The 25,103-nt window shown below is 30.1% G+C and overlaps 3 protein-coding genes across 4 annotated transcripts; all 3 read left to right on the forward strand.

Moving 5' to 3' along the window:
* The first annotated feature begins 5,243 nt into the window (after positions 1 to 5,243).
* LOC18594547 (putative glutathione S-transferase) lies at positions 5,244 to 7,380 on the forward strand. The gene is made up of 2 exons (XM_007022137.3): positions 5,244 to 5,780; positions 6,844 to 7,380. The coding sequence occupies exons 1-2, from the start codon at positions 5,466 to 5,468 to the stop codon at positions 7,186 to 7,188; spliced, it is 660 nt and encodes a 219-aa protein (XP_007022199.3). The 5' UTR covers positions 5,244 to 5,465; the 3' UTR covers positions 7,189 to 7,380.
* A 2,522-nt stretch (positions 7,381 to 9,902) lies between these two features.
* On the forward strand, positions 9,903 to 10,887 carry ATPD (F-type H+-transporting ATPase subunit delta). The gene has a single exon (XM_007022138.3). The coding sequence runs from the start codon at positions 10,047 to 10,049 to the stop codon at positions 10,767 to 10,769; it is 723 nt and encodes a 240-aa protein (XP_007022200.3). The 5' UTR covers positions 9,903 to 10,046; the 3' UTR covers positions 10,770 to 10,887.
* A 3,575-nt stretch (positions 10,888 to 14,462) lies between these two features.
* Positions 14,463 to 17,376, forward strand: LOC18594549 (CASP-like protein F16). 2 transcript variants are annotated; one of them, XM_018125252.2, is made up of 4 exons: positions 14,463 to 14,932; positions 15,618 to 15,735; positions 15,832 to 16,100; positions 17,103 to 17,376. In XM_018125252.2, exons 1-3 carry the CDS (start codon positions 14,688 to 14,690, stop codon positions 16,063 to 16,065), a joined length of 597 nt encoding a protein of 198 aa, XP_017980741.2. In that variant the 5' UTR covers positions 14,463 to 14,687; the 3' UTR covers positions 16,066 to 16,100; positions 17,103 to 17,376. The 2 variants fall into 2 exon arrangements, with proteins under 2 accessions (XP_017980741.2, XP_007022201.3); XM_007022139.3 differs by lacking the exon at positions 17,103 to 17,376 and having other exon boundaries at positions 15,832 to 16,270.
* The last annotated feature ends 7,727 nt before the right edge of the window (positions 17,377 to 25,103 follow it).

Consider the following 25,103-nt stretch of genomic DNA (forward strand, 5'->3'; position numbering starts at 1 on the left):
AAATTTAATCATTTTGTCATAATAAAAACTATAATAATTTTAAAGCTAACAATCTCTCCCTTTTTTATATGACAAAACTATGAGCATAATTTGCATTTGAAATGATTTAATTTTAATTCCTTACGATATCAATGACAATGATTGACTCCCCCTTAAGAAATCATAAGCTCAAGAAAAATTGTTAGAGATCCTTAATCGATCAAACATTACGAGAGAAATCATGAGCCTAGAATAAATGAGCATTCAAATGGATATTCAATTTATTTTCGTAATACTCAAGTATTCATGGAGCTAAAAGAGTATGAGTATTTGAATAAATGTTCAACATATGCATCAAATACTTATATTTTCAAGAAGTGTTTGCAAAGTAGTTCCTAGACATGTCTAAGGTATCATTAGTCTTCAAGTATTATTCTCAATTATCATCAAGTATTATCAATCATCATCAAGCATTCATTATTTATTCTCAATATCAATCAACCAAGTAGTATTAATCAAGCATTTCCAAGAAATTTCCTAAAAATAGCAAATTAAAGAGAAAAAATATCATTATTAAGCATTTTTAACAAGTATTCTTCCAAATCAATTTCAAGCGGTCATTCATTCAAGTCATTTTAAAGCAAGCATTGCAAGATGTATTTTTCAAATTATATATGAAATTGTCAATTTAAAGAGAACTTTCACAAAATGCATATCATTATTAATGAAGCATGACTAAAGCATTTTGCATTTATTGCAATCATGTATGAAAGTTATGATCAAATAAGCACAAACATGATTATAAGAAATAACATGGCTATCTTCCTTAATCATGATTCAAATTTTGTTCATCAAAATGCAGGCATGAGTTCAATATAGACATATACCTATTGAAAAAATATATAACCATTGAAGTTCAAAGTACATGCAAGTTCTCAATAATTCATGACTCATGAGTGATATCAATTGTTATAGAATATTGAAAGTAAAGTACTCAACTCATGAATATATTCAAAGTGAACATTCAATCATCAATGAATACCAATGATCAAGATTCAAGAAAAAGATATTTAATCAAAGCACATTAGGCATTCATTGCTAACTAAAGCTATAAGCCATATTTTATTTGACATGTTAAGTTGTTTATGGTGACCTATAAGCTAAAGTTGGATGCACACAAAATCTTTAGATCATGTAAACGTTAAGGCTCAATGAAGACATAGTTAACATTTAAATGAATATTCAAAATAAATTTCAACTATGTCAACTCACAATATATGCCATGATCAAACTTGACAATTACATTCATGTTCAAATGCATAGCTCAAGTCAAGTTTTAGACTTCAAACCTTAAGGTCAAGCATAAAGAAAAATCATATAATCAAGTGTTTTGACCAATATAGTAGATGAACCAAAAATATTTTCATTAAGTTCAATGAGTTCATTCTAATCGAATAAGTATGCATAATCAAGAAATCAATTTTGAAATAATCATTTGAGCACAAACGTAAAATATATTTCAAGAATTGTTCCTAAATTAGCATTTGAACATTTCAATTTTCATGAGAAGATATTTTCTATATATGTACATGAAAATCCAATCGGATTAACAAATTTAAGCATTGATGAACAATTTCTCATATTTCTATTTCATTCCTATCCTTTGAAAAAGTGTTTGAGCTTAGCTTTGTACATCTTAGATCAGCTAGGTGATCAATTGTACTTCATCTTTTCTTCATTTCTTGATTACTTAGAGTGTGCAAGGCACTTTAAGGGGTTGATCAAGCTTAGGTTAGCTTGGTTGTTGTGGTAGGTTCTAACTTAGCTTTAGAAAAGTTAGTATTATGTTTTGATTGATCTTGTGAAAAACCATTGTTAAAGGTTATGGTTGAGCCTTTGAAAAACTATTTTGGGTTTTGGTTGATCCCGTGAAAAATCATTGTTAAAGGTTGTGGCTGAGCCTGTGAAAAGCCATTGTAAAAGCTTGGTGGAAGTTTGGAAATTCCACTATTTTTAGTGATTTGGTTTGAAAAATCCTTGGTTGAACAATCAAGGTAGTGGTTGTAGGTTTTTGATCGAACCATTATAAATCTTTGAGTATTGTCTCTTCTGTTTTATTTTTCATTTTCATTTTTTCTTAAGTCGTTCTTTCATCTTGCTTCAAATTTTTCATCATTGACCTTCAATTTGCCCCAATTCGAACTCAAGTTTAGTAAGAACCAAAAGTGTTATTCACCCCTCTCTAGCACATTTATTTGTGACCAACACAAGGTTTTACCCAAATACTTGATATTGATTAAGAAGAGATATATTCTATTGTGGTGGATGCAATTATATTTCTATATTTAGTTAGCTTGGCAATATATGAAAGAATTGAAATGCATTTGATAAATGTAGCTACAACCTATTTATATGACTTATTTGATATCGATATCTATATAAAAATTGTTGAAAGATTTAAGTTGCTTGAAGTACGTATACAATTTTTGAGAAATTTATTCGATCAAATTAAATAAATTTGTATATGAATTAAAATAATCTAAATGCATGTGGTATAATTGTCTTAGTGAATATTTGTTAAAAGAAGGCTATAAAAATGATCCTATATGCCTATATGTTTTATAAGAAGATTTGAATATGAATTTGTTATAATTGTTGTTTATATTGATAACTTGAATATTATTAGGACTCCTAAGAAGTTAATAAAAGTTGTGGGTTACTTAAAGAAAGAATTTGAGATGAAAGATTTTAGAAAAACAAAGTTTTGTTTGAGTTTTCAAATTGAACACTTTACAAATGGAATTTTTATCCATTAATCGAATTATATAGTAAAAGTGTTAAAATGGTTTTATATGGATAAAGCACATCCATTGAGTTCACTAACAACGTTATATAAGGATAATACCACTTACATAGCTCGATTAAAGGAAGGATACATTAAATGCAATGAAACAAAACATATTTAGCCAAAATTCATCATCATTCATGATCTCCAAAAAAAAGGTAATATTAGTGTTCAACAAATTTATTCAAGTGACAATTTAGCAGATTTATTCACTAAAGCCTTTCGTACTATAACGTTTGAAAAGTTAGTATAAAACAGTGAAATGCATCGTTTTAAATATCTTCAATAATGCAGTTATCATTGAAATAAAATATGTACTATACTTTTTCCCTTTATCAAGATTTTTCCCATTGGGTTTTTTTGGTAAGGTTTTTAATGAGGTAATATTTCAAAAGCGTATTCTTGAAACGAATTATGTATTTTTTTTCTTTCATTTGAATTTTTTCTCATGAATTTTTTTCCTAATAAAATTTTAACGAGAGATATTCTTAGTACAATGGACATTCAAGGTGAAGTAATATGAATATGTGTGAATGCTCATTATGTTATGACGTAAGAAATTCAAACCAAGTCAAATAGGGCAACAGACGAGACACACTTTTAGATTTAATTATGTATATCTAGATTTGATTATAAATTAAATTGGATTAAAATTAAAATTTAAGAGGTTATTAACCTATAAATAGACACCTCATTTTATTTGTAAATACACAATTGAATAAGATCTATCTTACTTTATTAATATTTTTTTTTCATAATTGTTTTTTCAGTTTATATTTCATAATAGTACTCCTTTTGTCCAATTTTTTTGTTTATTTTTCCTTTTGAATGCTCCCAAATTATAAATTTGTCCATTTTTTTAACACTTTTGTATTTCAATTTTAAATGTTGTATCTTTTAATGTTAAAAATCGGAAAACATTAATGTATAAAAAATTAGAATTATAATAAGTTGAAACCTTTTTTTAAGTTTTCATAAAAATCAAATAAAAATAAAAAATAAAATAAAATATACATACATACTTACGTACATATATGCTTATTTATTTCTTTTATTTAACAATACAATTTGAGACATCAACTCTCGAGCTTTGCAAGAGGTAAAGTTGGAACCAACAACAGCGCCATGCTTATGTTCTCTTGTGTGGTCCAATATGATTTGGTTCTATGTGGTTATCTTGCTGTTTATTCCGTGGGATTCTCTCGCCTGCATTGGGGAATCCAATAAGAAAGTAAAAGTAGTCTGTAACATCTATAACATAATATAAAAGGTGGACCCAAGGCGGCTTCCAAACTTGGCCACGGTTTTGTGGCTTCTTTTATTGGCATGTGGCTAATTTAGAATGATTGATTTAGAAAGAATTTTAAGATATTTTTTGAGGGACCGGTTGCATTTAAGATTATCAACAAGAGAGTTTTTTTCTTTAGCTTCATAAGGGATTTTTCCTCTCATTCAGTGATGATGTTTTGGTTCATCGAAAATTAAAGTTAACAGGGCCTCCATGAATTGAGAAATATATATTTTTTATAAAATAAAATATTTAGATTGATATTTGTGAATTTCATCCGAATTTGAAGTGAAACAAATTTTTAATTTTTAATGAAACATGATAAAAATTACAAGGTGAATTAATTTTAAATAATTATAAAAACATAAGATAAAAAATATTAATTAAAATGATAGATCATTTGGAAAATTTCATCATTAAAACTAAAAAAATTTTAATAAGTATCATTAATATTCATTTTATTTTGACTTTCAAAAAAAATTATTTTATTTTAATAATTTTATTGTATGAATTATGTAACTTATCAATAATTACTTTTAAAATATTATGTTTTCTCAATATGAATTTGATTTCCCGAATCATATAATTAACAAAATATGATTATATCAACATTAGACATATTAAGATATAAAAAATCAAAATTTTTTTAAAAAAATTTATTTAAATAAAAAATTTTACTTAATAAGAGATGAGAAAATATTTAAAAAAATAATTATCTTTAATTTATTATTATAAGTATTATTAATAATATTTTTAAATTTAAAATTATTTCTCTTTAATTGTTATTATTATTATTTATAATATTATATAATTTAAAAATATTTTTAATAAAAAATTCAACACCCACGGTAAACGAAACACCACTCTAGTACTAATTATTCAGGAGGAAAACAAAACAAAACAAAAGACAACTCTCGTACGTGAAACGAGGGAAAACTTTTATATTGGCGAAAATGTCTATGCTAGATGACGCAAGCAAATGCGTTGCAGCAGCCTCCTCTGTTGACTTTTGGGTCAGTGACAATTTAAAGAGGAAGAAATGAGTGGACCCAGTGACGTAAGCGGTGGCATTGGCATAGGCCCCTTTAGTATAAAGAAAGACAGAAGGCCTTAATGGTCGAGAGATAATAAAGTAAAAACTTTAACAAAAAAAACAATAATTCTGAATTTTCGAGATATTTGTTTTGGGGAGTTAATTTCCAGATTTGTCAGGAAAGTTACGGAAAGACCCAACAACTCTCAACCTTTTCGTCTATAAATATACTCTGATAAACCCTTCAGTTTCAGACATCTCAAAGCAAAAACCAAACCAGGGCTTCTTTAGTCTCAGTTGAGTTCAATCTTTGTTTCAGTATGGCAGACGAGTTGGTTTTGTTGGATTTCTGGCCAAGTCCATTTGGGATGAGAGTGAGGATTGCTTTGGCTGAGAAAGGGATAAAACATGAGTACAGGGAAGAGGATTTGAGGAACAAGAGTGCTTTGCTTCTTCAGATGAATCCTGTTCACAAGAAAATCCCTGTTCTTATCCATAATGGCAAGCCTGTCTGTGAGTCACTCATCCAGGTTCAGTACATTGATGAGGTTTGGCATGATCAAGCTCCTTTGCTCCCTTCTGATCCTTACCAAAGAGCTATCGCTAGGTTCTGGGCTGATTTTGTTGACAAGAAGGTACTTTCTTCTCTTTCTTTTTACTTCTTTTTGGCAGGAAGTTTCCTTGATTTGGTCTGACAGACTTTGAATTTCGGGGGGCTTGTTTCTTTGTTTCTTTTTAACTGTCTAATCTGTAAGCACTGTTCTTGGTTTTATAAGATTGTTGACTGCTGGTGCTGGTATGATAACTTTGATCTATGGGCCGATTTGATTTGACATTCTCTGTGTTTTAGTTGTTATTTTTTTTCCCTTTCCCTTGTTTGGGTAATTTTGATAATTAGAAGTAAAATCAAGCCAAGTTTCAAGCTACTTTGGTTAGTTTTAGTCAATTTAAAAAATTTGATGTCATTGGTTTAAATTCAATTATGCTCATGCAGAGATAAGTCGATTATTTTGATATATCTCTAAATAATAGTGATTGGATCACCAACTTTTATGCTAACATTCAAATTGGGCTTACGTAACTTGTCAAATCTTACTCTAGGTCTAGTTGATGATGATGATAGCTACGATTACTGCTCTTATAAAGATTGCATTTGGTTTTGGTTACCCCCAATTCACAATGGAGACTAGAGCAATCGTTTACTTTGATTTTTTACTTGTTTTTGGTACATATGAGAGGTAAAGGGGAGTGGGGATTTCGATCTTAGATCTTCATCCTTCCGAGGATTGTAACAATCACTAGGCCTAGCTTGAGTTGTTGCTTTTAAAAATTAACACTATTATTATGTTGATATTTTGTTGTTTAGAATCATTTCATTGTAGGTTCCTTGTTGAGGAAGAATAAAAATGTTGAGATAGTGACTTTCTAGGAACCTAGGCTTCATGACTAATTCTCACCTGATAATATATATATATATATTTCCACTTGTTTATTCCAATTCTTGTTGTTTCTTGTTGAAATCGTCAGCACGGTTTGTCTCATTAAACGCTTTAGTCTTCAATTGCCCAATCATCCCATTAATAATTGTGATTAGCCATTACTTTTATGGCTCTATGAGTTTGTTTTGTTTTGAGTTTTTGTCATTTTGCTCAATAATTAGAACCTGTTAAGCCTAAATTATTGTTTAATGAAATGCAGATATACGAACTTGGGAGGAAAATATGGACAACCAAGGGAGAAGAACAGGAGACAGGGAAGAAAGAATTCATTGAGTGCCTTAAGCTGTTGGAAGGAGAGCTTGGAGACAAGCCTTACTTTGGGGGAGAAAATCTTGGTTATGTAGATGTTGTCCTTGTTCCATTCTATAGCTGGTTCCTTGCTTATGAGAAGTGTGGCAACTTCAGCATTGAGGCAGAGTGTCCCAAGCTGATTGCATGGGCTCAGAGGTGCCTGCAAAAGGAGAGTGTGTCCAAGTCTCTTCCTGACCAAGAAAAGGTCTATGGTTTTGTTTTGCAGTTAAAGAAAATCTTTGGAATTGAGTAACAGTAGACTGTTTCTTTTTATCATGTTTTATGTTTTGAAATAAAGGGGCACTTAGTTGTGCCTGGTATTTGTTTTGTGTTGTGGGAGGTGAATGCTTTTCCCTGCATTTAAAGATAGAGCACTTGGCTGTGCTTGGGGATGTGATGTAAACTTTGGAGTTCAAATATAGTAAACGTAGTTCCTGTGTTTAAACTTGGCTGTCCATGGCAGGCCACAACCTTGTGGAGCAAATTTTTATGTGGCTTTTGCATACTGCAATCCCCAACTTCCACATCATTAGGGCGAAATTATCATTCATGGTATGATGTTTTTTTCAATTAAAGTAATGAGCACGGGGTATTATGTCTCAAAAGAGATACCTACTTTATAAGGGAAGGATCTACTTTTTAAGGTAAGGTTTTAGTTATTAATTTGTAATCTATAATTTTATTTCAATAATATATAAAATACACAAATATCTAAGAAGAATTTATTTTATCATTAAATTAAATAGTATGCATATAATCTTTCAACCACATTCATTCCAAAAATATCTTACCAAAATATCTAGAATAATCAATTAAGTACACATAATTAATTAATACCAAACATTCATTAAAAATTAGAAAAATAGCACAAATATGTAAGAATAAGAGAGTGAATGAGAATGGTCAAATCTGATTTGAACTTCTCTGTTAAAGCTGGATTAAAATATCTTTCTTATGATACCCATACATTAAAATCCTTTAAAGCAACATATATCAAAGTTAATTCTCTATAATGATTTCATGTTTCATACCCATTATTGACTAGTTTTAGTTTTTTAAAAATTTGATTCTTTAAACTCTTATGTTTTTTTTTTTGCAATAAAAACTTATATTTTATCTCTATAGCATATAAAAACTAATTTTATAGAGATAAATTCAAACTAAGATATATAAAATATCAAAGTTAATCCAATCATGAATTGAGTTTTAAATTTTAGACGTGAAACTTTAAGTTTTGATTTCTCTCTCTACAAGCGAAATCGAGTTATAAGCTTTATACGAATCTAACCCTTGTATTAAGAGGAACACAAGTCTTATGGTTTTTTTTTTTTAAAGGCAACAAAATCCTTATGTTAATCAAATTAAAATGAATCAATTTTGGTATGTTTTATATAAATTCAAGCCAAATCCAAAAACCCATTCCCACAGATATAATATCTAAAATTGACAGCTCTTAATTTGATGATCAACGAGTTTAATAAGCCTTTATGGTCTCAATAACAATTTTAACTCATCAAAAAACAATAATCTCAAGATAATTTGATGAAAATTACATAAAATCAAGTTGTTCTTAATTTAAAATAATTAAAACCCACAATCCTTGAAAAACTCAGCTTCTCAAGCACGATTTTTGTTAAATTACATTGATGTAATTTGACCTAGCAATCATGTAATTGATAATATATCATCAATTAAGCATCCCCCGAATTTAACTACACTATTCATTATGGAATTATGAATTTTAATAATGTAATTACACAAATTTAAAAACCATGTAATAACTTACCATGTAGTCATGATTTATGTACTTAATATATGATTTTTCAAGATTTCAAATCGTAACCATGGTTGCTCTAATACTAATTAATAAATTTTACGATCTACTATAATAGAAATTTAAAAAACAATAGCATACTGGATTTTTGATACATGATTTAATAATGAAATATGATCAGTTTAACTAGTAAGATTCAATGCACTGAGATCTTCCTCTTCTTTTTCTGTTAACTTTCCAATGGATGAGAATATTAATATTTTTTGGGTAGACAAGAGAAGAGATCTAACCTTATTTATATAGTGAATATTTTTTTTCTGGTCTCAATTATATAATGAATAATTAGTTCTACGATTTAAGATTTCCTACACATACTTACACTTTTAAGCTCACATATAAATTGGAGTCTAATCCACTTTATTAAATCATATTATAAACTATAATATTAGCTCTTTATCAAAATCAAATTATTTTAGTCTAATTTTGATAAAATAAAAAAATAATGTAAAATCTACAGTTTGATTTTATTAGAAAATCTAACAATTTGGTTTTACTGTTGAACTAAATTATGAAAAATGGAATTCGATGGGGATGGAGCTTGGCATAGGCTTAGTATTAACTAAGCTCAATTCATTTCACATTCCTCTCAAAAATGGGATTCTTCAAAAATACTTATTAAATAACACTTTCCCCTTCATTTGCATGGGATTCTTTTTTTTTTTTTTTTTTTTGGGTACATTTCGTTCTCATGTGTTTTCAAGTGGGCACTTTTAAGCCCAAAAATAGTCTTTAAAGGGGTTGGGTAAGCCCATATGTTTGAGTTATATGGTGCAGTGCTATTCCCAATTGGGTTTGGGGGCCAAGCCCAATGATTGGGCTCCCAATAGTGGGTTTGGGGTCCAGGAAAAATATAATATTTAAAAAATTCTCAAAAATAATTTTGTTACATAAATTAGCTTCCACTTTATTAAAATAGTTAGGAAACAAATAAGAAGAATAACAAGAATAAAATAAAAGTCATAAAAATTGAGACTGAACTGAATTATTAGTTTTTCATATTTCTTATTTTGTCTTGCTTTGACTTCTAGAGTCCCTCTTGAAATTAAACCCAGTCTATTCTGCCCCTTTTATCAATTGATAGGCTGCTAAAATTTTGTGGAGTCCCTTTTATCTCCCACAATCCAATAAGTGGCCCTCCTTCTCCAACCCAAGATAACCCCATTATTCCCACAATCTGCTTTCCTTCTCTAATTTTGCTCTTGACCACAACAATTCTCACCCACCCAAAATTCCTGCGGGGGACCAAGGCGAAGCAAACCCAAACTTCCTGACTACCAATGGCTTCTTTCCAGCAAACTTCAATCTCTCTTCAATCCAAGCTCCTCCCTTCTTCCCAACTTCCCAGAGCCCTCCCTTCTCTCAACCTCTCCTTCTCAGCCACCTTCCCTTCCCTCAAACTCTCGACCACCCGCCCTCTCCAGGGTGGCGCCAAAATGTCAGCCACAGCCGCTTCCAGCTACGCTTTAGCTTTAGCCGATGTGGCTAAGTCCAACAACACCCTGGACTCCACCAGCTCCGACATTGAACAAGTCGAGAAAATCTTCTCTGACCCTCAAGTCATCGACTTCTTCGCCAACCCCACCATCGACGCTATCAAAAAACGTCAGGTTTTGGATGATATAGTCAAGTCTTCCGGGCTTCAGCCTCACACTGCAAACTTTTTAAACATCCTGGTGGATGCCAAGAGGATTGACATTATTAAGGAAATTGTGAAAGAGTTCGAGTCGGTTTTCAATAAGCTGACGGATACGGAATTGGCCGTGGTGAGTTCAGTGGTGCCCTTGGAGTCTCAGCATTTGGCACAGATTGCTAAACAGGTGCAGAAGCTGACTGGTGCTAAGAATGTTAGGATTAAAACCGCGATTGACCCAAGTTTGGTAGCTGGGTTTACTATCAGGTATGGCAATTCAGGGTCAAAATTGATTGATATGAGTGTTAAGAAGCAGTTGGAGGAGATTGCTGCTCAGCTTGATTTGGGTGATATTCAACTTGCTGTATAAGTTTAAATTTTCATTTTTTTTTATGAGAATTTGATTTGGAACCTTTTTGTTTTGGTTATTATGTAATGTCAATTGTATGAAATTTGTCCTAATATTAAACTGTTTCTTTTGGGAGAAACTGAGGGTGCTTTTGGGTTCTGGGAAATGGAGTTATTTTAATATTATGAAGAGTTAATCTGTACAAACTTACTTGAAAGAAGGATGCTTAATGAACTATATATTTTTTTTTGCTCAGTTTAATGAACTATATTTAAGAATGAAGTAGGGAAATTCTACTCTCAGATTTAATTAGGAAAGACAAAGTGAAAGTAGATACGCAAGTGAACAAAAAGCATTTTATGTACCATGTTACATAAATTTTGGATCAGATGTCAGACTCAGGTAAGTATCTGAATATGTCATGTTTTAGGCAACACTTTTATACTGTGAAGTTTGAGGATCTATTAAGTGTGATACTCATATGTAATTAAAGTGTTCAGGAACTATGGCACGAATATGATGGGATAAAGTGAAGAGTTATGTAACATGAGTATCAATTCTTACAGAAGAGTTTTTGTAACGTGAGCATTGCAATGGAGCAAAGAGTCCCATATCATGAGTAACAAGTCATACAGAAGAGTGTGATGAACTGAGATTTTTTTTTTTTTCTAATTCTACTTACTTTCGGAATATATTATTGTTCTTTCTTTTCCCAATCGTGCTTATGCTCATGGAATTGAAACGGTGAGGTTGATTCCCCATTGAGTAACTAATGAGGAATCTGGTGTGGTGGTGGTGAAAGATATGGCAGCCGGAAAAATTATATGGACCAGGACTTTGATCCATCTTTAGAAGCATTTGGTAGAAACCTGATGCTCTGCTTAAACAGAGATAGAAGGAATGTGATGGAAATTTCTTCAATGGTCAGTCATCAAATTTTGCTGAAAGGTACTTTCAAGTTAGAAGTGGATGTTTGCATAGCCATTTTTTGCTGGATTTTGGGTTACTAGAGGAGATTGATTGGCGGATCCGAGCAGAGTTAATGTCTAAAAAACCATTTTGATTTCTGCTTCTCATTTACTTGTGGCTTGGAACCTTGATTGAATTATGGTCCTCATCTGAGTGGTCTAAGCAGGGAATTGGTTAAAATCCATGGATGCAGCTGGCTAGGAGAACTTAGCATCCTGTTCTAGCATGGATGTTGAGGATGGTAAATCTGGAGTATCTAGATCTAATACAATCAATTGAGGCCAAAAATGAACACTTAACCTCTGAAAACCTTGTTGGAATCGACTTCATTAAGTTAAAACCAATCAAATGATTGCCAGGAGCAGTGGTTTGTTCTCCTATGTCAATCTCCTCCGCCCAAACTGACTTCCAGAAACCTTAATGGAACCAATCAACCATACTAAAAGAATGGAAATGATGCAAAGGAGCTTGTACGGACAATTTTAATTGAACTGGGATGGGACTTGCTTGTAGTTACAACTTCGACACCAGACTCTTGAGTTCAAAACAAACAACTAAAAGTTAAAGGCAAATTGTAAGTACAAAGAACACCAAAAAAAGGAGTTCAATCTTAGACAGATGACTTCATCTTAAGCAATCTTCCAAACAGCTTTCAATGGAGTAAGAAGAGATATAAACATTAGCAAATCACCATTGACACTGGAACCTTGGCACAATCCATGAACTATAAAGTGTCTGTTGGCATGGATGTTTTACCTTTGAATTAAAGCAATATAAGAGCACATTACTCATTGATTAGGCTCACTGGTAACAATAATACTTTCCGTGGTCCTGGGACGGGCTGCCTTTCAGGCCTACAATTTTGCCTATCTGACCTTGGATTAAAATCTTAAACCCAGGTCATTACTCTAATAAATAAGTAGGATTTATATTTGGAGTTTACATTTGATGGTACCTAGCGGATTTATTAATAAGGTGCCATTCGCATAGTATTAAATTGATGACAAGTGACAACGCATCAAATATATTCTCTATTTAAATTTATTTAAAAAATATAAAAAATGTTAAAATAATAGTATAAAATACCTGTTATTATATTAATAGTAAAAATAGAGCTTATAAGCCAGGCTAACCCTTCAAGACCTCGCCCAGGCCCGAGAACGCTCCCCATAGATAGCAGTGCCAGTGCCATGTGATAGCGCCTTTACATTATTTTCTGGATAATATAGCATTAAGTTCTATGGGGCGAAACAATACCCAACTGAAGTACTAGGGCAAATTTAATTTCGAGCAACTAATATAATAGTCTTAACCTACTGATACTTACCAATAAAAGTAAGGTTGTAATGGAGTCAAATGGAGTTGATGCAAAGCTTGATTCGATTAATTTCGATTATTATATTCTCAAATAAGATGGTTAATATAGTCAATTTAGGATTGAAGTAAACTCAAAAATTAAATGTAACTTATAGATATGTAACATAAACTTTATGTTTTCTTTTTATTAATGATTTTAAACTATTAAATTCTAGTGATGTTTCCCCTCTCATTCCACCCACCCATGCTGTGTTTTATCTTCATTTTCTGACCCACTTCACATTTATATTATCTCATAACATTTCAAACCTACCCATTGAGACAGGCTTGACTACTCACACCCCCATTCTTTCAAACATTAATTACAACCATTAGTCCTCCTTTGCACGACTTTTCTAACATTCTACCATTGGTCCTTCCTTTCCCATCTCAGTCTCTCGTCCCTAGAAAACGTTCCCCTTTTTCTTTTTGGAAATGGGTTTTTTATGATAAAATTTAATAGCAACATTTAGACCATTAACAAAAAATTAACAACGCTATATTTAGCAAAAAAAATAGTTTTTGAACTTTTAGACGTGACAGAAATGTATGTATGAGGCAAGAAAAGAGACAAAGAGGAGGGACATAAAACTTTTATTCTTGACTCAGATCCCAATTTAAGTATTTGACAATAATTCAATGTGTTTATTTCATTTATTTTTTTTTATATTTCTTAATTAGTGATATTATTGATTTGTAAGATGGATGTAATAAAATTAATGTAGTCAATGAAAATACTAAGAAATTAATTATTCTTAAATAGTTACCTTCGAAAGTATGAATTAGATTTGGGAGATGAATTTGGTAAAAAATTTAGTAGTGAAATATTAACCTAATAACATAGGGTTTGACAGAAAAGCAATCCGTACATTTTGACTTTAAAGGTTATTAAATTGTTCTTGAAGTTCTAAAAGTAATTGATGGCATTAGTTTTATCACTACACATTAAAATTTATTATCTTTATTTCGTAAAATCTTATTAGAGTATTCTGAAATTAGAATTTGACAATTCAAATCGTTATTGTTTTCTTAAGAACAATTAAAATGAAGGTATCATTAACTATAGAGGATTAGTCTTAATTAGTCGTTGTCTATATCCTAATAAATGATTTATATTTCACATTTATATGTGATGGTTGAGTAGGCTCCACTGTGAGAGCATGACCACAGTTACAACGAAGTTTCTATCATTGAGATGGGTCAATGGCTCAATGCTAGTTTGAAATAAGATAGATATGAGCAATTCATTATTTGATAAGACCTTGAGAAATTAGAAGACATTGGAATGGATTGTTGATTTGATACATGATAATCGACACTTACGGAAAAGGTAAACGAGATTATCCATTAATTACCATTTTTGGGTGGGCTACGAGAGATAAGCATAAGCCGAATTGATAATAACACCAACCATGTGACTGAGAATGCTGGCTCTCCGATGTACTTGGGAAAGTGTGGCCGCATGCCTTCAATGGGCATTCAATGTTTTCACCAGCTACCTTACCTAAACCCATTAATAAGTTTTAAAGCACTACCGTATACATAATTCCCACAGCTAAGAAAGAATTGAAGAAGAAGAAAAATTAGGAGAAGAAAGAATCAGGCAAGGAGGATATGGAGAAGGGTACTGAAAAGGGTAATGGTGTCGGTGGTGGAGCTGCTGCTTCTAGGTCTCCAATGGCTTTGATGGGGTCGTCGAGATATGAAAATGAAGAGGCAAATACCGGCATGCGAACTACCGAGACCATGCTGCGTTTGGTGCCAATGGCTTTATGTATTGCTGCACTTGTTGTCATGCTCAAGAATTCTCAGTCCAATGAATTTGGTTCTGTTTCCTACTCAGATCTTGGAGCTTTCAGGTGTTCTATTCCTACACTTCCTTATTCACTAGTTGATCAACCTTTTTTTTTATATCAGATATGATCTGAATCTAAGAAACTAATGAAATCAAATTAGGTTTCACCACGCACGTTCCCTCACTAAGGATATATATGTTCCAGAATTTTATCAAGTAACTGGTGAAACATTACCACTCATACAGAGCTAACTAAAAGCCTTGAGTGCACCCCAATAACAATCAAATATGCGTTTTGTTTTTTTAATTTTTTTTATACAATAAAACAGAAGTAGAAAGAGACAATTCAAATTTTAGGATTAAACCATTAAGCCAAACTTATAATTGGTGAATAGGGATGGATGATGGACGAAACTATTGATTTTACCTCTCTGATAACTGTGTTAAAATTCTTCAGACAACAACTTATGGAAACTTAATTATAGGATGTTAAAAGTTAAAAAAAATTGAAAGTTATACACCAACAATGCTTTATAACTAAATTTCTGTAGTAATTTATTTCATTTTTTTATTTTAAATGAGTAAGTCTGAGTTTCCAATTCCAGTTTCACCTTAAAGAATAAAACAGCTTAAGTAGAAACAAAAGCTACAGTTGGGTTTTCCAGCATACTAAAACAAAACAGAAAACCGGCATTGTAACATAATTCCTTAATTTTGGCATCAATCATTAACTGGTTTACACCTTGCAGGTATCTGGTGCATGCAAATGGCATATGTGCAGGCTATTCCCTTCTTTCAGCTATCATTGCAGCCATGCCTCGTCCTTCCACAATGCCTCGAGCTTGGACACTCTTCCTCCTAGATCAGGTCAAGTAAACTATTCTACACCATATGTCTGGTCAGTTACTGATAAGGGTAGAGCATCATCATCACAAATTTAATATATATGTATTTTTGATTCAGATTCTAACATACATAATTTTGGCTGCCGGTGCTGTGTCAACGGAGGTGCTCTACCTGACAAACAAAGGAGATGCAGCTGTCACCTGGAGTGCAGCTTGTGGGACATTTGCCAGTTTCTGTCATAAAGCCACAACATCAGTAATCATCACATTCGTTGTAGTAGCTTGCTATGTGGTGCTGTCACTGATCTCTTCCTACAGGCTTTTCAGCAAGTATGATGCACCTGTGAACTAGCCCAGCAAGACTATTGAGACGACTGTCTTCAACGGGTAATATTACTGTTTAATTTCAATGTCAAATTCTGATTGTAATAATTAAGAACAGCTTTGCCTATAGATGCTTTCTTTTGTGCCTTTTATGTAATCGGACTGCTTACCTCAACCCCGTGTATGTTGTCTCATTTGTTGTGTGTAATGCCAAAAATGACAGACTGACACCACTGAAATCTCAGATACTTACACGTGAAAAAGCCCCGGATTTGATTTTTATTTTATTTATTACATTTCAATACTTTATTCATCATTGCATCGCTTATATATATGGATAAGGTCTAATTACGGATTACGATCTTCGTCCACGATTAAATAATAATGGACATAAAATTAATGGCTGATATTTTAAATAATTTTGTGATGTCATGAGAATCTTATTCTAAATTAGATACGAGGATGATTATTTAAAAAGATGGGAAGCCTATATGTGCTCTACCTTGGATTCACTTACTTATACCATTTTTGGATTAGTTTAAGAAAATTATCAATTTAATTATTTAAGTTTTGAAAATTTTCAATTTTAGACTTAGTTTTGAAAGCTATAACGAGCTGAAGAAGACCCATTAGGGTGTTCGAAATCTATTTCCAATATCATATATAAGGAATGAATCTGTCTTTAATGATAAACTTTGGGATGGTATGAAAATTTCCTTTCTCGTTAGGATAGGCTTGATTTTCTGGATTCGGTCTTGCAAGAAGTTGCATTCCATAGCTGAGATTGAGTGGTAGATGGAGGCATAGCATAGGAGTATTAGACACTCCCCTTTTTATTTGAAACTTTAATGTGTTACGGTACTCACGTATGGAAAGAAACTATAAATTTAATGTGGATGGCTCTGTTAATTAGGGGTAGATTTGACCTCGCTAATTATGGTGGTGTCGACACACGTTATATTATTGGGATTTTCTTTGATCCACTTGAAATTCATGATTCCGACTAGTCGAATATAATGGCGATTAGGTATGCCTTAACATTATTTGCATCATCATCCTTTGCAGGGACTAAACGGCTAGTTATTGACTACGACTCTAAGGTTGCTCTCTCTTGAGTTCCTAGCACCAACCACTGGCCTTGGAACAAATGGATCATATTCAATGATATTAATGCGTTGATGCAAGAAGTTGGATTCCATAGATGAGACTGAGTGGTAGATGGAGACATAGCATAGGAGTATTGGACACTTTCCTTTTTATTTGAGACTCAATGTGTCACTGGCACTCTCTTATGAAAAGAAAATATAAATTTAATATGGATGGCTCTGTTAGGGGTAAATCTGACTTCACTGATTATGATGGTGTACCTAGAGACACAGGTTACGTTATTGGGATTTTCTTTGATCCACTCGAAATTCATGATTCCGACTAGTAGAAAATAATGGTGATTAGATATGCCTTAAAATTATTGGCATCATCATCCTTTGCAGCGACTAAACAGCTAGTTATTGACTACAACTCTAAGTAGGGGTAAGCAAAACCAAACCAAACAAATTATCCACCAAAATCAAATACGATTTGGATAAAACGGTTCGGTCTAATTGGTCTATTGGATCAATTGGTCCAAAATATTTGGTTTAATTGATTTTTTGGTCGGTTCTCGATTTTAAAATTTTTAAACCAATTCACCCAAAAAACCAAATTAATTTTTTATAATATACTTATATATATTAATATATATAATATTTTTTATATATATTAAGAAGAATTGATAGTAAACTTAATTAATAATATATTTAAAATATATTAGTTTATTATATACACGTATATAAATCATAACAATAGTAATTTAATTTTAGTTTTATTTATTTATTATTTATAAATCTGTATTAATATAAAATTACAAGTTATATATTCTAAATAATATAACTTATATGTTAATATTATAATATATGATAGTAAATATCCTACATATTAATATGTTATAATTATTACACTTTAATAATGTTTCATAATATAAAATGTTATGAATATATATATAAAATTATATAAATATTATATATATTTAATTTATACATAAGTATTATTATAACTTAAAATAAATTTTATTTATATGAATACACTTAATAACTTTATTAATTATCACCTTAGTTTTAATCACATATTATTTATAATTAGTTAGTACTTATACAAACTTTGATATAAAACATTATAACATATAAGTTTATTGTTAATTTCATATATACATAATAAAGTAATATATTAAATATATATATATATATATTTAATTTATACATAAATATTACTATAACTTATGACAGACTTTATTTATATGAATACATTTAAAAATTGTTTAGTTGTTGCTTTAATTTTTATAACATATTGTTTATAATTAGTAATTATTTATACAAACTTTGATATAAAAATTAAAAAATTATAACATATAAGTTGTGTCATTAATTTTATATATGTAACAAAGTAATATATTTTATATACCTATATTTAATTTATGCATAATTTGTATATATTATAATTATGGATAAAGTTTATAAAGTTTAATATTATAATTTGTTAAAAAAGTGATGAAATTTTGATCAATTGATCCAAAACCAAACCAACTAAACCAATTCTATATTTGGTCAGTTTGTTGGTCAATTTTGGTTAATTTTTTAAAACTGTTTGATCTATTTGATTTTTAAAACTGTTTGATCTATTTGATTTTTAAATATGATAGATCAAATCATTCAATCTACCAATTTGCTCACCCCTTACTCTAAGGTTGCAATCTCTTGAGTTCATAGCACCAATCACTGGCCTTGGAACAAATGGATTATATTCAATGATATTAATGTGTTGATGCATGACATTAGATAGTGTCACTTTTATTCACACTGTAAGGGAGAATAATTCTTTTGCTGACACCTTAGCGAAATTCAATATTGTTAAGGATTTGATGTTTTCAGCTTCGTAGTAACTCCAACGCCAAAGGGCTGCTCGACCTTCATGTTTTTCCCCTTATTGTGCTTGTTGGCTGTTTTTATCTTGTTTAGGTGTTGATTACTATTGTTACTGTCTTTTAAATTTCTGCTCACATTATAAATCCATCCTATTATTATTTTTTTCATGAAACTACATGTGTATTAGTAAAATTATAATTATAATAAAACATAATATATATAGAATAATGGATATTAATAAATCAATTAAGTAAACAAAACACATAGTATTAAAAAAAATTTCTGAACTAATAAAAAAATATAAATAAATTCTTATTCTTCTATTATATTCAATCAAATTTTTATATTTTTATTTTTTTTAACAATAAAATATGTATCAATGGTTCTCCATCTGGTTTGAGCTAAAATACATGATGCAGTATAGAAACAATTGAGGGTTACATATGCATGAACTACATAAAAAATGGCAGGGAGCCAGGGACATGCCACCCCGTCTCTCTTTCTTCTGTCTCGTTATGCAGATAATTAGATCTTAATGACAAATGAGAAATGCTGAAGCGCTCTATCATATATAAACTACCTTTTGAGCTCGAGCCGATTAGTCCACGAACTTTGCCTTCTTTGCTTCCCTCGGATATTTGATTCCCATGTAGTGGACATTGTTTGTTCGCTTCATGATAGGAGTAGAAATGTTAACGGGTAAGGTATTTGTTAATAAGGGTGAGCAAATGAGCGGATTAGATGGTTTTGTCCATCATACCTACCAAATAAACCAATCAATTTTAAAAAACCGACTAAATATAAAAGAAGATCAAACTGAGCGAGTATAAAATTGGTTTGGTTGATTCAATTTTAGACCAATGGACCAAAATTTTATTACTTTTTTTTTTATAAATTATAATATTAAAATTTATAAACTTCATTTATAATTATATATATATATATACGAAATTAATGATATAATTTATATGTTAAAATGTTTTATATCGAAGTTTGTACAAATAATAACTAATTATAAAGTATATGCTATAAAATCTAAGGTGATGGCTAATAAACTTATTAAGTGTAATCATATAAATAAAATTTATTATAAGTTATAGTAATGCTTATGTATAAATTAAATATATGTATATATATAATATATTACTTTATTATATATATAAAATTAATGATACAAATAATATGTTAAAATATTTTAGATCAAAGTTTTTATAAATAATAACTAATTATAAATAATATATTATAAAATCTAACATGATAACTAATAAAGTTATTAAGTGTAATCATATATATAAAGTTTATTATAAATTATAGTAATGTTTATGTATAAATTAAATATGTGTATATATAATATATTTATACAATTATATATATTCATTATATTTTATATTACGCAACATTACTAAAGTGTAATAATTATAATATATTAATATGTAGGATATTTATTATCATAGACATAATATTAACATATATATCATTTAAAATATTTAACTTGTAATTTCATATTAATATAGATTTATAAATAAATAAATATATATAACTAATATTAAATAACTATTATTATAATTTGTATATGTACGTATAATACCCTAATATATTTTAAGTATCTTATTAATTAAGTTTACTCTCAATTCTTCTTAATATATATATATATATATATATATATATATATATATAAAAGTATAAAAAGATTAGTTTAATTTTTTGGGTGGATTGGTCCAAAAATTTTAAAACCGAGAGTCGATCAAAAAATCAATTGGACCAAACATTTTGGACCAATTGATCCAATAGACCAATTAGACTAAACCGTTTTAGCCAAATCGCATTTGGTTTGGGTGGATAATTGGTCTAGATTGGTTTGGCTTATCCTTACTTGTTAATTTTGAAGTTTCCGAATCTGAATCCTATTAAGTTTTAGAGTACCCAAATCCTATAACTACCCAGATTTTTTTAAATTTACTATTCTAACTTGAATCCTAATGCATATCCACTACTCGATAATTATCCAAATCCATTTAAAAATTTGATTATGTTTAACTCTTCATGAGTATCCAATTATTCAAACCCAAATCCAAACCCGTATCTATATACAATTAAATTATATTTCACAATTCACATCCATATTTTATATAATTCACTAATAATTAAATTTATAAAAGCAAACAAACAATAAAATTATAAGTTTACAACAATAATTGTTTAATCTAAATTTGTAAAAGTAAACAAACAATAATTATATTCTAATCTCACAACCTCTTTTAAGGTATATATATATATATATATATATATATATATATTACAAGTTTATGTATACAAATTTATATATATTTATAATTAATAATTTTATAAGTTATAATTTTTGTAATGTTAACACAAAATAGAAAGTAAATATGTTTATATTAAAAGTATATATATAATAGTAATTATATTCTTTATAAATTAACACAATATATAAAATATATACAAATTAAAAGACCTTACAAATTGATCAATGATCATACTTTTATGAATTAATTTAATTAACTCTATAAATTTATCTTTAATTACATGAAATTAAAAAAATAAGTTGTCAAATTATTTTAATCTCATAGCCTCTTTTAGGTATATATATTATTATGAGTTTACGTAAACAAAGGTATATATATATATATATTATAACTAATAATTTTGTAAGTTATAATTTTTGTAAAATATAACATAGAAAGCAAATATGTTTATATTAAAAGTATATATATAACAATAATAATTATATTCCTTATAATATGATATGATATTCATATTATTTAAACATAACTAATTAAAAAATAACTAATTATAATCTAATAGTTTTTTAATTTAAATATATTAATGACATCACATTAACAATTTGACTAACAATCATATATCATAATATATCTGTCAATTTCCATCAAAATAAATTATTTGCAAAGTTGGTAAAAATGTGGAGTATTTCTCATCCTTATACAAGTTCAAATCCAAACATCAATAAAATGGGTTTGGGTAGTAAAATTACTACTTAAACCTATTCCAAATTCGATTATAAGGTACTTGATTATATGTTTTGCATGAAGACTATTCAAGACTCATATGCCAATAATTGAAGCATTCATCTTATTGTTTGAGCTCTATAAAGTTATATGTTTTGCATGAAGACAATTCAAGACTCATGTAATGCTCATCTCATAAAAAAAAAAAGAGAGAGAAAAAGTAAGTAGGGGTTGGCATGTGAAGAGAAAAAGAGACGAAAAAAGACAAAAGAGAAGAGAAAAGAAAGAAGAAAAGAAAAGAAGAAGAAAAGGAGGGGGCGACCAAAAAGGGAGAAGGAAGAAAGAAGAGAGAAGAAGAAAAGTCAAGCCCGCAAAAAAGGAAGAAAAAAAAAAGAGAAAAAGAAAAAGAAAGAAAAGAAGAAAGAGAAAAAGAAAGAGAAGAAAGAGAGTGGGGACCCGAGTGAGAGCAAAGAGAAAGGAAAGAAAAAGGAGAGAGGGGGAGCGACGTCTCGAGGAGAAGAAAAAGAAAGAGAAAAAGAAGAAAAAAGAAAGAGGGAGCAGCGACGTCGAGGATAAGAAGGATAGGGAGGAAAGATGGAAGAAAAAGAAGAACAAAGAAGGAGCAACGATGGTGCCAGAGGAGAAAGAGGAAAAAGAGAAAAGAAGAGTGAAAAAGAGAAAGAAGAAAAGAAAGAGAAGTGCCGGCTTGAAGGAAGACCGGTAGCAAGGGGAGAAAGGAAAAAAAAAAGGAAAAACAGAAAAGAAAAAGAAGAGAGAATAGCTATGTCACGACCCGGAACTCTCCTCGAGCCCGTGACAACTGCCGCGGTGTCCCGATGGGCACTCATCTCTCGAAATGCCAATTGGAACTCCGTAAGGCTTAATATCAGTTTCTCATTTTCCCTAGTGAGTAACCGTTGCCAAATATTATGTTCCAAAGGATTTTGAGCTATTTTCAACTTAAAATAGATAAAATAAAAGTTTTCGTCCTATAGGGGTGTTTTGGTCATTTTTCACTGAAAAATTTTGAAACAAGTTTAAAATTTAGTAAGCAAGTACTAATCGCATAATTCACAATCAAAAATAAGTTTAAGCACCTAAAACCTTTATTTAAAATAAAATTTTAATTATTTAAATATAATGAGAAGATAAAACAAAATATTCAATAAAATATTTTACTTTCTTATAAACAATAATTTTAGAGTTATACGTAAATACTTTTTGTAACATAAAAGAAAAATAATTTCATTCATACTGTGATACAGTAAACCAATGCATTTAAATTAATTTAATTTAATTTATAATATCAAGCGGGCCCACGAATGACTAGAAGTGAGGAAAACGGTGAACCTACAGTTCGGAGGACGCAAGTCCAATAGAAGCCCTCGATAGAATCAGCTGTCTACAGCCTACTCTAAGCCTGAAATGGGTGGAATTGAGGGTGGTGAGATTATAAAATCTCAGTGAGTAAACAAACATAATTTAAATCAGCTAAAGCCGAGTAAAAGGAGATAATCAAAATATTCCATCATTTTTAAGTATTTCACAATTTGAAAATTTATCCCAACCCATGCAAACGATTGTATTTCATTTAATTTCTCATTAAGGCTTATGACTTCCATAAACATTTGGCTCATGCCATCAAATAGTACTCGATGACACCTTGATCAGAGGCGTACACTTGAGTCCGCCAAGGCTATTAAAATTTCGTATACACGTAAAACATATTTTTAATTTGAAAACACAACCATTCCTTAGCGTTAGTGGAGTTCATCATCACGAGGTGATTCGGTGTGACGTGAACTCTGTCCATATCTCAGGAGATACCCTACGTGCCTCTCCGACCGAGGTACATATATATATATATATTCGGATTCCGTGCCCCTCCAATAGGCTGGTCCACAGAATCCGCCTACTGTAGCAAGTTAAACCCACCATACAATAAAATTTTGACAGTATGACAGGGCTAATATTTTACTACCCAGCCTGTAAGGGTAAAATAAAATAATTCATACAATTCATAAAACACAGTCTAGCCAGTCATGCCAACACAATAACAATATAACATAAGCCATCAATTTTCAATCATAAATTTACAACATACCGGTGGTCTCTAATTACTCTATTTTCAAAATCGTTATTCAATTTCAAGACAATTTATAAAATCTTTTCATGTAAACACATTCTGTTTGTAAAACACAAAAATTTACCATTTAAACTCATTTTCATAAATTTCACCAAAACCGATTAAAAACATACTTTAGATAATTAAAATGATGGTACGGTTACTCATAGTACTAGGAGTTCGATATACTCCTATTCCCGGTCTTCGGGTACAATCTCTTTACCCTTGTTAGAGGGCTCACCACCTATACATCATACGTGACATGAATTTCAATAAATTGTGTCAATTTATCATAAACTATTTCAGGCTCTCTAAATCCAAATGAATGCATGCGATGGGATGCAATATGTCTGATTAATCACTTAAATGTGATATTCGACCTAAGTCACACTATACTCGACCTAATCGGTTAAAGTCTCTAATTTAACTCCAAATCAATTCTTCTCACTTTCTACATTTCAATTTTACTTAAATTACCTCAGTGACTGTGAATGAGATTCAATTTATCAGTCCCGGATCAATAATCACACATGTCTATACATTAGGTAAAAATTTAGATTTTCACACCAAAATTTCCCATTTAATTTCTAGTCTCACCAAACATCAAATATCACCCAAATATCATGAAATATTATCAATTTCAGCCACAATATCCTCCCTAGAAAATTTGGCCAATGATGGTGATGGGGGAAAATGAATTCTTTTCTTGTTATTTTGTTTTTAAATATGCTAAACTAACTAAAAACACTAACATAACTGAAAATCAAATCAATCCAACATCTTTCTCTCTCTATACCTATTTTGACCAGCCATGAATTCACCATGAAAACATGTAATTTAACTATGGAAAATAAGGAGAAATGCTTAAGGAAAATAGATTTCAAGTTTAAATTGAAAAATCCTACCTTTTTAACTTGTTTTCCTTGATTTTCCTCACTTTTTCTCTTGAAATCCTCCACCTACGTTTTGTTCTTGTTTTTCCTTTCTTTCCTTTTGT

Source organism: Theobroma cacao, chromosome 7 (genome assembly GCF_053813885.1).
Source record: "Theobroma cacao isolate CCN51 chromosome 7, ASM5381388v1, whole genome shotgun sequence".
In the NCBI taxonomy this organism is placed as follows: Eukaryota; Viridiplantae; Streptophyta; class Magnoliopsida; order Malvales; family Malvaceae; genus Theobroma; species Theobroma cacao.

Excerpts from the sequence above, each read along its gene's own strand:
- LOC18594547 (XM_007022137.3), top strand. The coding sequence starts at position 5,466 with ATGGCAGACGAGTTGGTTTTGTTGGATTTCTGGCCAAGTCCATTTGGG. Across the intron at positions 5,781-6,843 it reads CTGATTTTGTTGACAAGAAG|ATATACGAACTTGGGAGGAA; the intron begins GTACTTTCTTCT and ends AATGAAATGCAG.
- ATPD (XM_007022138.3), top strand. The coding sequence starts at position 10,047 with ATGGCTTCTTTCCAGCAAACTTCAATCTCTCTTCAATCCAAGCTCCTC.
- LOC18594549 (XM_018125252.2), top strand. The coding sequence starts at position 14,688 with ATGGAGAAGGGTACTGAAAAGGGTAATGGTGTCGGTGGTGGAGCTGCT. Across the intron at positions 14,933-15,617 it reads TCAGATCTTGGAGCTTTCAG|GTATCTGGTGCATGCAAATG; the intron begins GTGTTCTATTCC and ends TACACCTTGCAG. Across the intron at positions 15,736-15,831 it reads CACTCTTCCTCCTAGATCAG|ATTCTAACATACATAATTTT; the intron begins GTCAAGTAAACT and ends TTTTTGATTCAG.